Source organism: Equus przewalskii, chromosome 18 (genome assembly GCF_037783145.1).
Source record: "Equus przewalskii isolate Varuska chromosome 18, EquPr2, whole genome shotgun sequence".
Lineage (NCBI taxonomy): Eukaryota > Metazoa > Chordata > Mammalia > Perissodactyla > Equidae > Equus > Equus przewalskii.
In genome coordinates this window covers 58,599,880-58,617,582 of record NC_091848.1, presented here as the reverse complement: position 1 = coordinate 58,617,582, position 17,703 = coordinate 58,599,880, and the positions used below count along the sequence as shown (strand labels likewise).

At 43.3% G+C, this 17,703-nt stretch overlaps 1 protein-coding gene across 7 annotated transcripts in view; it reads right to left on the bottom strand.

Moving 5' to 3' along the window:
- Positions 1–395: 395 nt before the first annotated feature.
- The window catches only part of GABRR3 (gamma-aminobutyric acid type A receptor subunit rho3), a 57,351-nt gene continuing 40,043 nt past the window's right edge, over positions 396–17,703 (bottom strand). For all 7 annotated transcript variants that reach the window (XM_070582898.1, XM_070582893.1, XM_070582892.1 and 4 more), the window contains 3 exons: positions 15,615–15,767; positions 6,482–6,678; positions 396–1,962 (listed from right to left, as the gene is read on the bottom strand). In XM_070582898.1, the coding sequence (XP_070438999.1) occupies positions 1,660–1,962; positions 6,482–6,678; positions 15,615–15,767 (653 nt within the window). In that variant the 3' untranslated portion in view covers positions 396–1,659. The remainder of the gene's footprint in view (positions 1,963–6,481; positions 6,679–15,614; positions 15,768–17,703) is intronic.

Genomic DNA, 17,703 nt, shown 5'->3' with positions numbered 1-17,703 from the left:
GCAAATAGTTCTAAAATTTATTTATGGTTTATCTATAATTAAATGGAAAAAGACTTTAAGTAAATTATATTAGCTCAATTTTGGACAGTTTCCTGGAAAAACATAATCCTTGGAAAGTTTTGAAAGAACTGGAAAAGTTGTTTAAGACAATACAATGAAGTATTCTAGAATTAGCCTGCCCATGAGAGAAGTCATGATAGAGAAAGAATTTGCCTTTAAATCTTTTTCACCAAAGAGGAAAATAAGTTTCTAGAACCCTATGTCATTGACAGCAAAGAACCAAACCAATGTTATTGGTAAACATGCAGGAAGTTATTTGTCTCTTCACCTGGCATGACATAATTCAAATCATTTTGGTTTACTTTATGGTGAAATAAATGGCAATACACTGAAAGTAATATACTGTTTAATTTATTTTTCTTAATCCAATCCCAGAAATCAAAATAGGACGGGAAATATTTCATACTTCCTACCAAGGGCTTATCTCTAAATGAAATGTTTTTCACAAAACACTCAACAAAAAAGCATGCACACTGCCAGTCTACCAAAGGAATGCTGATCATTGGAGGTTTTTCTACTTAACAAACATTTATTTAATACTCACGTGACCTGATTTCCTTGGTTCAACCAAAGTTACTAAAGATTACTATGGGAAACGTATATTTCACTCAATTTTTCACTCAAGACCATGTCTGGAAGCATCTTCAGTTGTATATAAATTTAGCGTCCACGTCCCTTCGTGGATGTTCTTTTCCTTCTTTTGGGATTCCCTTTTCGGCACAGTGTACACAGCTCCATTTTAACATCCATTACATTTATTATTTATTATGACTACCAGTTCACCGTTCCTGCTAGGCTATGCACTCACTGATGGCAGGAATGTCATTCCGGATTTGTTTCTTAGTACATAATGCCTAATAAAGTGCCTGGCACACGTAGGAGGTCAAGAAACATTTGGTAAATAAAGTAACTAATTAATTAAATACTCCCAAGAAGCTATGAAAGCTATACCTCAACTACAAAATACAAGATGCTATTATTGAAGATTGGTATATTAATTTAACATTAGGATGGGAAGACTGAGTGAAGTTTAGATTTTTTTGTCCCCTTTGGACTCAATAATATATGGAACTTAATAGTGAAATAAGATAAAAGACTCGACTGGAGATGGGAGAGGAAGGCTCCTCGTGGGGATCTCAGCGCGTGTGTCCGTGGTGCCACCTCAGCGCCGATGTTCTTCCCCAGGAGGATTCAGCTCTGTTGGGAATCTGGGAGTTGGCTAGCATGGAGGAACGAAGTCCCCTTGAATTACTGTCATAGTCCAGCTTTACTCCTTAGTTAAATACAGAAAATTTACCTTTCGAAAGCAAGGAGGGCCCAGATGAAGTAGTTACAAAGCCCTTCCCTATGGGAACTGTTTTCCATAGTGTGTATGCTCGTGACTCTTATTTGTGGAGGCAGATTCTTCCAGGGCCTTAAACTCTTTCCAAATGGAAATCGACTGAAAGTCAACTTCAAGTCTTCTTAGGTCAGGAGAGGTGACTGGCCGACGTGCAGTTTAGTCTAGTACCGTCCAATTTATAGTCAAGAGCTGTTTGTTGTTGTTGTTTTTAACATAATCTGACTCCAAAACAAGTTGTGTACATGGGGAGTTCCTCTTCACACATATATACCCCAGTAAAACAAATTAAATATAATATACACAATGGGAAATAAAATCCTGGCATAGGTATCAATGACATGGTTGTTCTCCAGAATGGCTTTACCAACGTCCCCCCCGAGGGATTTTCTTCTCTTTGTGTGAGATGAATCTGCGCTGGGGCTGCCTGTGCATCTTCCTGGCACAGAGTCCTCTTCTGAGTGTAGAGAAAAGGAAGTCTGGTCCACGTCAGTCTCACTGTCCTGGTAACAACCATCGAAGGCCATGGCTTGAACTGCATCAATATTGTACATTCCGGAAACCTAAAGAAAAGATTCTTGTTAGTAAGTCATGAATATGGTTTTATGAGCAGAAATTACAGTAAAAATCGAAACAATCATATTTTAAAAATAGATAATTTCAATAAGTGCTAAGAATGTTTTGCTTAAAGAACAGAAATCTGGTTTTGCTTCTGGTATCTGACTAAACATCATCTTAATAATATATGGAAAACATTATCTTTAGAGATCTGTTTTTAACACAGATTTAGTGAGGTTTGTAATCATTTCCATAGAGATATTTGAGTATTATACAAATAAGTGTTACACAATGGTATTGTCAATGTTTCTCATTTAATCCTGACCTGATGGACTGTCGCACTCAGTGTGTGTTTCCCCAGAGGGAACACTATTGTGGGTTTTCCCTTGTGTTTCTGAGCAGTATGAATTGTTTGCCATAAGTCTGTGAGTTGAAATTGAATATGATTTATCAGAAGAGCAATATAAACCAGTTGGATTTGTTTTTCAACATACTTTTCCTCTTTAGAGAAAACGTAGCAGTATGCCAGTCACTGTGTTTTTGTCCAAGAACAGAACAATATCATCTGGTGACCCATTTATGCATAAATCTGGGGTGGGGGTACGGAATGATTTTAGCTGCTCTTCTAGAATGCAAATTGCCAAGCCTTCTCATTTTTGCTGAAAACACAGCCCGATCAAACAACTTGAAATTGGCTTATTTTTTGGAAAGAGTGAATTTCGGTGCTTTCCGGCTCCAGTGCCAGATTGAGCCTGAAGTCCGTTCTCCTCTAAGGTTTTAGTCGGAGGGAGGCTGCGGTTCTCACTGGTCCAGAGCCGTGTCTAGGAAGCGGCTGTTACTGGGTGCTTTCTCAGAGCACAAAATCACTTCTTGATCTATAGGGAAGTTAAAAACGAACAAATAGGGACAGGCCACTACTGGGTGAATTTATTCAGAATTCAGAAGACGTGGAGACTATTTTGTGTGGTTAGTAAACTACCCAGAGACCCACACTGAGCTATGTTGTCCCTTTTCATTTTAATTGTAGAAACTTTCCATAATAAAATGAAAATGGACAAAATAAACATGAAATAAATCAAGACGGTAACTAACCTCAGATAGCCAATAATAACATGAATAATACATTCATCTCTGGATCCGAGGGTATAACTAGGGACAGTGGCTCACTAGCCACCCAGAACGCTGCTGCGTCATCACACTGGACATCCACTTTTTTATCCTGATGAAAATGTCTTTAATGTCTTAAAGAAGACGTAATCTTCTTTGAAAAGCAAGGGTGCCATTTTCTTTATCCATGATGATACTTGAGAACTATCTATATGGTTGATCAAATCTTGCAATACACAATTTTACTAGTAGGCTTCTGATTTCCACAAGTTTATAAGTTGGTTGTTTCAATAGAAACAGTTTTAGAACTGGTCTTCAGTTTTTCACTCCAGCCTACAAGTAAGCACATAGCTGAGGCATGTTATATCTCAAATACAGATTTGACTGTTTTGGACTGAGTTCTAAGTCCTGGAAATGGGAAAATATTTGGGTGAAATGATAGGAAAGAAAATAGCCTCCTTTCTCCTTTCTGGGCAAAGGCCACCACCAGGGACACTTTTTCCGAGGCCCTGCTGTTCTCTCAGCTCTTGGTGTCTGCCGGGTGGTTGGGACATGTCTGACGGTAGGAAATGAGCTTTGCCTGACTCCCTGGTTTCACAGGGAGGAACCTAACATTCCTGGCCTTTCTCACTGTCCCCAACCACAACACCTTAGGGGTTTGGAGGAGGAACTGGCATGTGTGACTCAGTCCCTTTTGAGTCCTCCCTTTGAGCTCTGCACTGGAGTCCAGGTTTGTTCTCTGAAATAAGGTAAAAGGAGACTGTCCTTCCAGAGAGGGTCCCAATTGTCTAGCTTCACCAGTGACCAAGAAAGTAAGTACATTTAATTCAGTGATGAAGTGTCAGCCCTCCTGCTCACAGATCTAAGCCACTTTCTCCAAATGGCTTTACCAATAACAAAAGTGACACCATCATATCCATCTGTCTGGCTCTCATCTCTCTCTCTCAAACTGGTTTCCCAACTCAGGTATAGAGGAGAGAGGTACCATTGATTAGCCCCAAACCCACAGACATATCTTTACACCTGCCCCTCACCAGGGCATCCAGTCCCTTTAAAGAGCTCTCATCTTGGACAGCCTGTTCCCACTATCCCTGTGAAAACTCCTGTCCCTTCCGAGCTGATGCTCTGGGTACTAATCACAATAAGAACATAACCTTTGTGTAAGTACTTTATAGTGTGCAAAGTTTCAGACTTATTTATTATATCACTTGATCTGCACAACAGCCGTGTGAGGTAAATAGGGAAGAAATCCCACCATTTTGCAAATGCGGAACGAGGTTTAGGAGAATTAGCCTGGAACACACAGCGAGGAAGTGGCGGCCTGAGGTTTGGCATCACCCCTTCTGACTCCGAATCCTGTGCTCTTTCATTTTGTCCCACAACTCCACGAATCGCAGGTAGAACGTTTCTTCGACATAATTGTAGCTTTGGAGGAGAATGCCTAGAATGGTGGTTTCCAGAGGCTGAGCGAGGGGGAAACGGGAGTTGTTTAATGTGTGCAGAGTTTCAGTTTTGCAAGAGGAAAAAGTTCTGGAGATTGGTTGCACAGTAATGTGAATATACTTAATGGTGCTGAACCGGACACTTGAAAACAGCTAAGACCGTAAGTTTTATGTTATATGTGTTTCACCACAACTACAACAAAAAATAATTTTAAAAATGAATGATGATTGATAACTCCAAAGAATCTCTTCTTAGAGATACACAGAAGACTGTACAATCCCAGTGAATGAAGAAAGAATTGAGATCGGGCGAGCAGGTGTGTAGCGTGGCAGGTGGGGGCAGGAGACATCGAGACTTTGAAGTCAAAGCACTAGGTGGAGGTGGGCCAAAATTATTTCAGAGCCTCTTTCTTAGGTTAACCATTCCACACATAAAAAATGAAACAAAACAAGAACAACAAAATTCTTTCCCTTGTCACACGTTTTTCTCTGTCACCTTTCACTCACAGATTGTCTAGATCTCTGCTGTTCACAGTGTGGGCAGGGGATCGGCAGCATCTGGGGCTTGTTAGCAATGCAGACTCTCGGGTCCCACCCAGATCTGCGGAAAGGAAATCTTAACAAATCCAGGCGATGCACACACACCTTTGCTGCATGCTTGTCTAAAAGCTCCACCTGCATGGCAGTTACTGGGGCTATGTATGTGACAGGGGCACATACTCACATGCTGCCAACCAAACAAATTTAAGTGTCTGCAATAAAGCAAAATCAGATCCTATTTCAGCCTTCACTCAAGGACGTGAAAGAGTGGAGTTCGCATTCCAGATCTGAGTTGCAGGTGCAGCTCTGTTGACTGTGAATCTTTTGGCAAATCACTTTACTTCCCTAAAACTCTGCCTCTGCATCTTAAAAATAGAGATAATAGTGTCTGCAAGGCCTACATCAGGGAGCTGATATGAGGGTTCACTGGGAGAAGAGGATATAAAAATACTCTGAAAAGGATGAAACGTTCGCACCAGAAGTACAAAAAATGTTAAGTAATATTTTGGGTGTGTATAAATGCTCATATAAGAATTTCTTAAACCAATGTGATCGTATGGCATTAAAACTGTGTGTGTGTGTGTGTGTGCATGTGTAGTCTCAAGTGTAGGCTAGCAAACGAATTAATTTGATCAGTTGGGTTTCTGAACCTCTTATGTCAGTTCTCCTAATAGTGGGGCACTGGTGCTCCAGCCTCTGTGAAGTGGAGCAGTGGAGGTCCGTCTATCCGTATTTATTAAGCAATGTCACCAGAGACATGTGGTAACATTCAGAGCCCAGAAGGCACCTCATTCCCAGTATATATACTGTGGGGAGAAGAGCCTCCCTTTAGGCTTTATCACTGTCCCGAGTGACGAGAAGAGAAAAATCAGTCCTAGCTCTGGGTGGAGAGAAACATATCATGTATTGGTGGAGAGCACAGCCTTTGGAGCAGGAAGACCCAGAAGCAAATCCTGATTCCCCTTGAGCTGCGTGACCTTGACCATCTGCTATTTCACCTCTGTAAAACGAGGGCGGTAAAGTACCGACCTCTTGGGGTTACTTTGAAAATTAAATGACATAATGTACATTAGGTGGTTAGCACAACACCAATACGTAATAAATACTCATTAGATGTTAGCTGTCATCGTCATCGTCATCATCTACTTGAAGCAACCTCTTCTTTTCAAGGGACAGAGCCAATGGGGAGGAGCACTCTGAGAGAAACCCCTCACGCTAGACTCCTGGCAGAGTTGGATGAGGATGCTCAGAAACCAGCCAGCACAGAGCAAGAGAATAAAGTTCAATGTTAAATTGTTACCACCACGTAATCTTGCATCTTGCCAAGGCAAACGGGCTTAATCCAAGGGCCCCAGTGCTGACAGGAGAGGGACATAGATGAGGACAATCTTTCTCACATTGCAGACGGGACCCGAGGGTCAAAGCAGGGCAGTACCTTCCCTGTCTTCTCGAATCGGTGCTGCTCCTCCACTGTGGTCAGGTAGTTCACAGCTGCGTACTCAATGACTGACAGGAACACAAAGAGGGAGCTGACCCACAGGTACACATCCACGGCCTTCACGTAGGACACCTGGGGCATGGAGGCACTTACTCCGGAGACGATCGTGGACATGGTCAGCACCGTGGTGATTCCTGCCATTGGAGAACAGTGATGAGCTCAGTGACGTAACTATTCAGTGCCAGGATCTGGTGCTGGATTACACCAGAGGGCACGTTTCCAGAACAATATCTGGTGATCCAAGCGGGGGAGGAATCCTGCTTGTTAACCTAGTTCACAGCTTGAGCCTAAGCAAGAAGATCTCCTTGGATTTCTCTTCCAGCCTCCTTGTCTTGCCCTCATTCCTGTTGTCCATAATGCTTCCTTCCTCCTTCTAAAGGCTTCACAGAGTCAGACAGGTCTGAGGGACTCAGTGCTTCCTGCCCTCACATGCTCCTCTTCTAAGCTTCTCAGAAAGGTAAAACGGACTCAATTTTAAAATATTCTTCTAGGAAAGAAATTCCAAAACCATTTCCACTCCCCGTCCCCATCCTTTCACGACTTTTACTGTTAAGAAATTGTCTTCGTGTCAACCTTTAATCTTCCATCTGTCAGGGACTGGTCTTGAGTAGCATTAAAGAATGATATTCTCCATGTTTTTCTTTCATATGGAATACTTACAAGCCATCATTGTTGCTATTGCTTTGTGCCTTGTTACCGAAACTGCAGTTCAGCTGAGCCTGAGACTGGGCGTGCTAGGGGAGGCTCAGCTCAGTGTCTGTTTACTAAGCAAATGCCAAATGCCAGTTACTTTTTTCCCTATCGGCCTCTCCCTTCCTCCCCCGTCACTCCCTCTCCTCCCCTCCGCGACACTCCTCCCCTCCCCTCCCCCTTTCACCCCTCTTCCCTTCCTCTGGCTTCCCACTGCCATCCTCTTCTCCTTCCTTTTCCTCTTTCTTCTCTTCCTTTCCCTTCTTTATTCTCTGGCATGAGCATCAAGGGTAACGAGATCAGGGTTCTGGGGGACAATGGAGAAAGAAGTGACTCTGAGCTTTCCTTAATAAAATGCTGGTCTTGGGGGGCCTCTTCTGTGTCTACACTAATTTCTCAGAGGGAGGCTGCAAGAGCACCACCTGGAGAGAAAGTATCATATTGTAAATATTTGAAATGTACACTGGCTGGCACGGATTTATTTCTTAACTTCCCACCAGGGAGGCGCAAATGGAATCCTTAATGATTTTTATAAGTTGTGAGGACATTTTAATGTCAGCAGACAGAGTCTGAGCAGCAGGAAGAACAGCGTGATTTACTCCTCATGGCTCAGATGCAGAATGTGCACAGGCTTCACCAACACACGTCTGTAATAAGTCTGCAAGGGTCTCCTCTGAGGGAGGCCCGTACCAAAGACAGTCACAACTCTACAGAGCTATTCGATTTTAAATTAAGTTTTTCTGTTTGTAGTTTGTATGATCAAGACCAACACAACTTGGCAATTGGACAGTCGCTGTGGGAGAGCCGGAATCGCATCCTCCCACTGCTTTGAACTGCAGAATAAGAACCCTAAATGCTGTTCCAGCTCTCCTCATTAAAGGCAGCCACCATCTCATTGAGTCCCAGGTTCCTCTACAATGTAATGTCAACAATCTGCATATCAGCCAACACTGTTTGCATTCCTTGCTACATAAATATGGAGATGTGAAATTTTTATTAACCTTACAGGTGTGTGTGTAGCTGAAGCCAAGATGATTAAATAAAACTTGCTTTCTTGTGTTGAATGTTTACCCACCACAAACCTAGGTAAATACTATTAGCCACAAGTTGCAGGAAAGAAATATGAGCTGAGAGTAATTGCTCCGAGTTTTGTCAGGAGCAGGAGTGAAACATTTCTCTCTGAGTATAGGACCCAAGCTGTTTACATGTAAACCTGCTGCCTCTCATTCTGGGCCTGAAAAGAGAATTCCTGTTGTTTTTAAGATTATAAACCAATCTCTGTGTTTGGAGCATCTCTGAGACAAGATGCTAGGAGACTGAGTTTAGAATGATGTCAGGAAGTGTGAAGGGACTTTGTGCTTTTCAACAGGCCAAGAGGCTTGTTCTCTTCAGGATTTCACTCCTAAAACTGAATGCATCTAAACTAACACTCCTACTTAGTAGCTTACTTCATTAGTTTTAAAATTTAAAAGTGTCTTCTCTTAGTGGTTTTTCAAAGATATGGAAGATAGAACTTGATTTTTTTCAACAGACAGTAACATGGGGCTTAATGGACAAAGTAAGGGTTTAGAACAAACACAGGAGTTTACCTGCAGACAGATCCTGTCATGTGTCTTAAATCAAAGGCTGTTGGCCAATAAAAGGAAATTGCATTATCTATATTTGCCAGAGAGCAATAAACTATCAGTCATTTTCCTTAAAAGAGTGCTCACTCCAATTAATTTACTGTAGTTTTATTTTGAAATAAGAATTCTAGATTTTCCTTGTTTAAAATGAGCAATAAAAAAAAAAAATAGGGGCTGGCCTGGTGGCATACGGTTAAGTTTGTGCGCTTTGCTTCGGTGGCCTGGGGTTCACAGGTTTGGATCCTGAGCGTGGACCTACATGTCTAGCCATGCTGTGGTGGAGTCCCCCATACAAAATAGAGGAGGACCAGCATAGGTGTTAGCTCAGCAACGATCTTCCTCACCAAAAAAGAAAAAGAAAAACAGAAATAAAACAGAGAGTGAGAAGGAGGGATTGTTGACTACAGGGAATGAAGGATGAGAAAACTGACACATAAATTCCTAGAACTCAGCGCTGAGAGTCAGGAGTCTTAAGACAGCTGCATTAAACACACTCACTATGTCTTGAGCCACCCCTTTGAAATGCACTGATCTTGACAAATTGTCTTCCTTCCAAATCCACTAAGTTAACAACTCAGTAAGGGAGTTGTGAATTATGTGAAATGACCATTTAGTCAAAGGAAGGTCCTGTCTTGGGATTAGAAAATGACTTCCCACCTACTGGCATTGCTGTGCATGGTCAGGAAAGTGTGATGAGACAATAGTTAGTTTGGCCTGGGGACTCAGCTCCCCTGAGCCCCCACAGTCTCACCATATTAACACTCAGGGACATGTGTGAGGTCCTAAGAACACTTCAGTCTGGGGAGAGTTCTTCATCCTGTGTCTCATTGGTCGTCCTGTGCATAATGGAGAGGCTTGTCGACCAGTGTGATGGCCCAGGGCATCACTTACAGAACCGTGGAGTCGGTTCCTGCCCTGCAGTAGCCATGTTGTGGGTGGTTCTTTTGAAGGGAGAGGTGTCTACATTCACCTTTAAATGAATAAAACATTTTCCCTGTAGGCCTGGGCAGAAAGAAAATATTAAGTGATGTACGGGAAAGGAAGATAGGCTGGATATCCCAACACTGCTCCACGACCAGAATCCAACAACCATCATCCCACAGAGGTGCGCCAGAGTCCACTACCTAGAAGTTGTGGTAACCTCTCTGATGGTTAAGTGAATTCCTCCTAAGTATTTACTTCTCCAGGTACATGGCATATCCTCCGTTAGACATTTTTCTTTGTGGGTGACTACATGCCTGCAAGCTTGAGTTGCCTTTCTCTGTCACGTGTGTTTCCTGGTAAATGATCCCACTACTAAATACATTGTACATGAATGGCACACCTCATGCAGAAGGACCAAGCGAGATGGAGGCAAGGAAAGAAGAAGGGAGGTAGAAGGGAGAGAAGAAAGCACAACACTCCCCCACCTTCCAGGAGGGTTAACACACCCTTGAGCAGCTTCAGAATAGTCTCGCTCTCTCCACACCAGAACAACAGAAAGATGGAATAGGTTTTGCAGCCCATGACACATTCCAAGTTATGATAGTTATTATCTCTATGAGAATTGCCTAATCGCAATGGATACTTCTGTGCTGATCGGCTTCTATTGTCCTTTATTTGAAACACGACAAATGTGGAAGGGTCTTAACCAGCAATGAATCATCATTGTTTTCAGTTAGTAACTGAAATACAGCTATTAAAAAACTGGTGGGCTAACCACCGGCAATTTAACAACTACGCATTGAGCACAAAATGTGTGCAGGGCACTGTGCTGGTCACTACAGGGGCAAAAATGAGGGTAATAATGATCCTTGTCCGTAAGGAACTCAAATTCTAATAGAGGAGATAGGATAAGCCACCAACCCACCCCACAGCTAAGCTCAAAACAGTGGAAGCGAGAGAGACAACGTGCCATGTGGCTCGAAGACGGGAGAGACCATGTCTGCCTGGAGCCATCAGTAAAGGCTTCTGGCTGTTGAGAGATGGCCAACGTTTGACTGGAGGGAGGGCATTCTAGGCAGAGTGAGAGCCAGAACAAATGCATGGAGGTGAGGTAAGCAGTTAGGCACGGGGGTCTGTTTGAGAACACTGAATACGCAAATTGGTTGAAACTCAGGGCAAGTATATTGGGGCAGGGGTACGGTTGACGATTTACCAAATAAAAACACAGGACAGTCAGTTACATTTGAATTCCAGATAAACAAGAAGTTCAAGATAAACAAGGAATAATGTCTCAGTATAAGTATGCCCCATGCAGTATTGGGATAATACCTAAAGTAAAGCCTTATTTGGTGCTTATCTAAAATTAAAATATAACCAAGTGTCCTGTATTTCATCTGACAGCCCTCAGGGGACCCCTTGGAATCCAAACTGATAGCGTTTACTCCAATGGCATTCGAGGTGAGGGCACCGTGATTGCGTTTTAGGGACATTACTCTGGTGGCAGAGCTGAACCGGGGCAAGAAGAACGGGAGGTGAAATGAGCAATTGAGAGCCCTCCTTAAGCCCAGGCTAGAGCTTTGTGCAGTAAGTAAAAGGCAGCCTCTCTCTAGAGGATGTTACCCCAAACCATGTCCCATGGAGCTGGGGCTGCATTTCTGCTCCCATCCCCCCGCCCCAGGTCTGATGTCACAAAGCCTTGCAGGATGGCCTGGGCACATAGGGGTCTATTTGGGCAGCCCAGGGGAAGGTTAACAAGGGCCCCACACTGGTCAAGGCAGAGGAATGGAGAATCCAGGATAAGCATCTCTGAGGACTTTTTATTGAGAAGGCTGACTCTCAGAGTTAGATACCTTACAGCTGCCATTCTCTGAGGGTGCTCAGTGGATCCCTTGGGGTCTCCAAGACATTTTCAAAGGGTCTGTGTAGTGAAATGAGTTTGTTAACAATACTAAGACATTATTAACTTTTTTCACTATGTTGACACTGCACTGATGGGCATAAAGCACTGGTGGGAAGAAGTGCTCTTGCCCCAGCTGGACCAGGGCAGCAGCGGCCAGCTGACCCGTGCGTGGTCCCTGTGTTCCTCAGCTCCCACACTCATCATAAAGAAAATTGGTAAAAATTAATTGTATTAAATTACAGCTCTTGAGTGTTAACGCCCTTGAAACACTGTGGTTGGTGAGGTGAGAAGGATGTGGAAAGCACTTCCGCGCCTGCAAGTACAACGCTGTCCTGAGGAAAAGTGCTCCAGCAGCTGGGTTCTGAGCTGACAGCCAGACGTTTTTAACTAGAACACCACTTTCCCTCAGAAGAACAGCTGACAGCAAACCACGGTTGTTCGACTTGGGTATTTGGCAGACATATTCTCAAAACTTGGTGAAGTAGACCTACCACTTCAAGGAAAATAAGTAATGGTATTTCTTGACAAATGATAAAATTTGAGCTTTCAAGCCCAAATTAGGTGTTGTTAAATTTGTATCCATTAGTATGAGCTTGAGAGCTTCCCAATGCTCAAACACTCTGTGATGAGATTAATGGTGATATTGATGAATGGGATTATTTAGATATTGTGTAATGAATTATGTAAACATTTGTAAGATCTGTATAACTTGGTGCATCGATATTTTCAAATGACGAATGCACGGTAAAAAGATCTAGTCAGTGTCAGATAGATCAACAGATTTTAATCAAATAGAGTAAAAAAATTCACTGGCATCATTTCAGATTCCACATTGCAACTAACCTTTAAGAAGCTGTTACTTGCTGAGGTTTGGGGCAACATCAAAGAAATCTATGCACAATTATCTGGAAAGACTATCAAAATACGACTCTTTCTCCAACTGCATATCTGAGCGATGCCAGATATTTTCCTATATTTCAACTAAAACCAAGTGCAACAGATTGAACGAAGGACCAGAGATGAGAATCCAGTTGCCTTTTATAAAGCCAGACATTAAAGGTTTGCAAAAATGGGTAAAACAGTGCCACTTTTCCTACCAAATTTTTTTGGCTTAGAAAAAAAATTACTTTTTCATGCAATATGTTATGTTAACTTGTAATGAGTTTATTATTGCTATTTTTAAGTGGATTAATACGTATTTTTAAAAATTCTGTTTTAATATCCACCCTGGCTAGTAATGATAGATGTAACCTACAAAAACAAAAGCTCTCTGAGTCCTTAATAATTTTTAAGAGCGTACGTGGGTCCTAAGACCAGAGTTTGATAACCACTGGCAGGGACTAAGGAGGGAACTGAAGGCTCAAATTGAAAGCCTCAATGGATTGGGGGCCTTAACAGAATGAGGAAAGTCCAGAGAATAAGTGGGATCTGAGTGTGGGGGGAATAGCAGTCGGCTCGGTTTGGTTTGGAACACGTCGAGTGCCTGGAGTGCCTGCAGGCGAAATCCTGCAGCAGCTGGGAACACCATCGGGACTTGAGACCAAGATTTGAGATAAGGGCACAGATTTGGGATTTACTTTCATAGGGACAGTCATTGGAAGCAAGGAGCTTGTTCCAGTTGTTGAGAGAAACAAAACTGAGCAAAGCTTTGGGAGGGAATTACCCAGACTTAAGGAGCAAAAGGAAGAAGTAAAAAGTGGGAAAGAGAAATGAAAGAAAAGTCTAAAGGAAGAGAAAAACCAGACTAGTGCAGAGCAATGAAGACGAATTTATTGTTTGATTGGTTTTATCAAACCCTGTGGGCCAGGCATCAGCCTAGGCAGCTGACATGCATGCTCCCATTTCATGCTCACAGCCACCTCAGGAGGTAAAGATGAGGCTGGGCCCTTGACCACTGCACTGCTCCTGGATTTGGAGAGGATGCTTAATAATGTCCAAGCTTCAGAGGAAGTGAAGGAGGGGAACAACTGAGAAAAGACAAGTGGGACAGACAGAGGGATAGTCAGAGGGGCCCTCTGGAGAATCAGGTAGACAGCATTTGGGAAGAGTCAGAAAAGCAGAGGGCAAAGCATCTTTGAAAGAACTGGAAGGTGGTAGGAAGCTGTGTTTTGGGAATACTGCAGGTGTCTTTACTAAAAAGGGGCAGAGGGGCCAGGCCTGTGGCCCAGTGGTTAAGTTTGCACACTCTGCTTCAGCACCTGGGGTTTGCCAGGTTTGGATCCTGGGCTCAGACCTACACACGGCCCGTCAAGCTGTGCTGCAGCAGCATCCCACACAGAAGAACTAGTATGACCTACAGCTAGGATATACAACTATGTACTGAGGTTTTGGGGAGGAAAAAAAAAGAGGAAGATTGGCAACAGATGTTAGCTCAGGGCCAATCTTACTCACACACACACACAAAAAACCCAAAAAGGGCAGCACATCTTTAAAAAAATAAAATAAAAACAATAAAAAGGAGGGGAGAGGGACACTTCTGGTTTGTCTATTTTATATAAATCTGGATAGCGATTTCCTAACCCAGAGGGATCAGATGTAGATGCAAGAAGCACATAATTTCAGGGGCAACTTCAATGCATTTCAGTGTTCTGCATTCATCCCACCTGCCCTGGAACCAGCTTTCACTGCTGTCATTTTCCAAGTGTAAGAGCTGAGCAGTCAGCTTCGGGAATCCTACTGAAAATCATGTTCATAAACCTTTAGAGACAGAATGTCTTTCTCATCCTGTCTTGAGAGCTGGAAACGTGTCGTTGCTGTCCCATCCGGGTCGACGCTGCCCCATGGCCTCACTGAGGTCAGCCCAAGGCTGCTCCGACACAAAGGAACAGCCACAATAATTTAATTACTAATTCAGATGGTATTTTTTCCCTTGAAGATACTCAAGCCTCAAATGCTTTTAGATTGAAGCTTTTAATAGGGGAAGGGGGGCGAGGAATTATTAATATTAATGACAAATTATGTCTTTCAAATGATTTTTTGAAGTATGCATACAATTTGTGAACATTAACTTAGAAATCACCCTTTCTGGAATGAATTGGGTGATAATTATAATGATTGTGAACCACTTAAAACAATCTTCTCTCTGGATAGAGAGTTACAGGTGAAAGAGCATCAGCCGAAATGAGGGAGTTCTGCCCTGTACCAGCCCAGAGGGCAAGTGAGGTTGACTCCTGAGTCCTCGTCAAGTAGCATGTTATCTAAACGCCTGGCTTGGCCCCTTCCACTCTGCAAGGACTCAATAACTGCTGAGTGGGTCTGAAATGGTTCCCACAAACCGGTATGTATGACAGTGGCGTATAACATGCTAGGTGAAGTAGATAATCACACTGGTGTGGTGACTGAATGAGGCTGGCAATGTCTCCCCACTTGAAATCTCTTGCCAACTAAAATGCCACAATACCTAAAATTCCACTGCGGTTGATTCCAATTTTGGAGTTTAGGTTAAAGCTCCTATTTCTAATTAGCACTAATGTTTCCAAATTCAAGCATCCCCCACTAAAGTAATTTATTAAGATACAGACAGGATAGCGTGAATTAGCTTGAAGGTTCTTTCTTCTAGGATGCAAAGGTTTGTGATGCAAAATGAAATGGACCTGGGCAAGGGAAGCGGAGTTTCCGCAAAAGGGAGAAGAGACGGATTCGTAAGGTGAGGCTGCTCACGCTTCATAATTTCACCCTCCCTCCTTACTATCACCCAGGCGTTGGTCAGTCAGTGTGGCCTTCATACCTAAGCTCTGGGGTCCCGAGGCAAAAGTGCAATTGTAATTTGCCCTGGAGGCTGTCAAGATGCGAACCGTGACCTGAGTGCACATCTCCGAGCATCCCCACTAAACCATCATTCTCTTTTCCTCTCCACTTATCACCTTCTTATTTACCTTCCGCCACGACCTGTCTCCTTATTAGCATTTCACAAAGGCATGGGAAGACTTACCCAGGGAAACTCTCGCAGGAACAGCTCTTCGGTCAATCCAAAATGACACCCACGAAAGCATTACCATCAACACAGCCGGGAAATAGGTTTGCAGCATGAAGAAGAAAATATGCCTCCTCAGCACAAAGTTGATGAAAAGCCTATTGTACCAACCTGTGAGGAAAAGCCGAAGTTTTTATTAGAACAGGCTCCTTCGTGGAAATAAGACACTCAGTGAACTGCGAGCTCCTTGGGGACGTGGACTCAACATGCTCCCCTCGCTTGCCCAGCACTAGCACAGGGCCTGGGCCTGGCGCTCCATCAGTGTTTCCTGAACTAACTTCACTGCAGGCTGCTCAGTGATGTGCGTCAGAGATCCCCCTTCCGTTTCATACCTGCTGTTCAGGAATGAATGGTAATTATATTTTGTGGGATGGCCTTTAAAGAACTTTCTCCAAAATATACTGTGTTTGCAGCATTTCTGCAAGTGGGCAAGTGTGCAAAACCTGGCTAACGACCGCATGCAATAGTCAATAAACCGTTTACTAGCTATAAGGAGTGACCTGAGACATTTCCTCTAGAGGAAAAGACTCACAGTAGTTACTACATCAGTGGATCCCAGGTTGGGCTCGAGACAGGTACGGATTCCCAGACAGGTGGAAGGAAGGCGTATTGGTAGACTGTTTTACTATTTTTATCATTTCAGGGTGTCAGGACACCATATATTTATCTGTGATAAATCTGCAAAAAAATAACCAAATACAGGGACTGTAGGTTAAAAATTGTACGAAAATCATAGGCGTTGCAAAGTTGCAGAACCCTTCTGCTAGTCTCAGTAGTAGTTTCTTAGAAGACCCGAGATGGCAAACTGATGAGACAGGTGAGGTCAACGTTCAGGCTGCCAGCCCAAGACCTAGGCCTGGCAGCCCCCGCTGACTCTTCTGTTCTCCCGTAAGTGCCTTCTCTTCCCTCCCTGCTCTGAGGTCTCTCTCACCATCAGCTGACATGCGTTCCAGGAATATCAAATAATTTCCTTACCAAGGGTAATAGAAGATACATAGTGTATTCTAAAGTCAAAACAGACATTATTTTTTAAGCTACTCATTGTCTTGTATTACTCATATCACAGCCTCGCTTTTTACTGTGTGCAATTGAGAGTTTTGATTGCAGCTGTAGTGGGATAACCATAACTCCCATGTTATAGATTTATATAATTATTGTGAGATTAAAAGAGACAAGGAAGAGCTGTGAAAGTACTTCATAAAGAAAGACACTGTTAATGAATGTGGTTTTAAGTCTTAAAATAAATTTAGATAATAGGGTCCTTTCTCTACTCACAATTTTCTGAACAACAATTTATTTATTTATTCATTTGGCAACCAAGCAGGACACATGCTGCACTGTCTGTGGTTCTCCGGGGAAGGGGAGCCAAGGGGCGGTACTGTGGTTGAAGCTGTGGGTCCGGAAGAGCTCCCTTTACCAACGAGGAAGGATGGCGCTGCCTGAGAGGTGAGGAGCCCTCACCTTGGATATCGTAACAAAGTGCCTGACTCCTTTTTCGACATTTGACTGCTGATAGCTCTCCAGCCCCTCCTTTGGCACTCAAGCAAAATTCAAACCATGCACTCTTTGCCGTGTGCAAGGGAACCCTCACGCCAGCCCCACACTGCCACCACCGTAAACCCTCAAGCCAGTCGCCTCTCCCTGTTCTCTCAAGCCATTTTCAGACCTGCTTGAGAGCCCGTCCTGCTCTCTCTTGAAAACCTCATTATGTGAGTAATAAGACTCTTTCTACCCTTTTGCTAAGTGTGTGGAGTCATTGTTTTTCACATCTGAAACAAATTTTGGGTGTAAGGGTCTATCCACCTCCTTCAGGTTGCCACACAGTAGAAAGAAGGTGAGTTTATGAAAGAGAGAAAAGGGCTGGAGAGTTGGAAGCCATGAAAATAGGAGAGAGGGGCAGAAATTGGGGAGTCAGTCCCAAGACAAGATTCAAGGAGGTCTTTTTTTTTTGAGGAAGATTAGCCCTGAGCTAACATCTGTCGTCAATCCTCCTCTTTTTGCTGAGGAAGGCTGGCCCTGAGCTAACATCCATGCCCATCATCCTCTG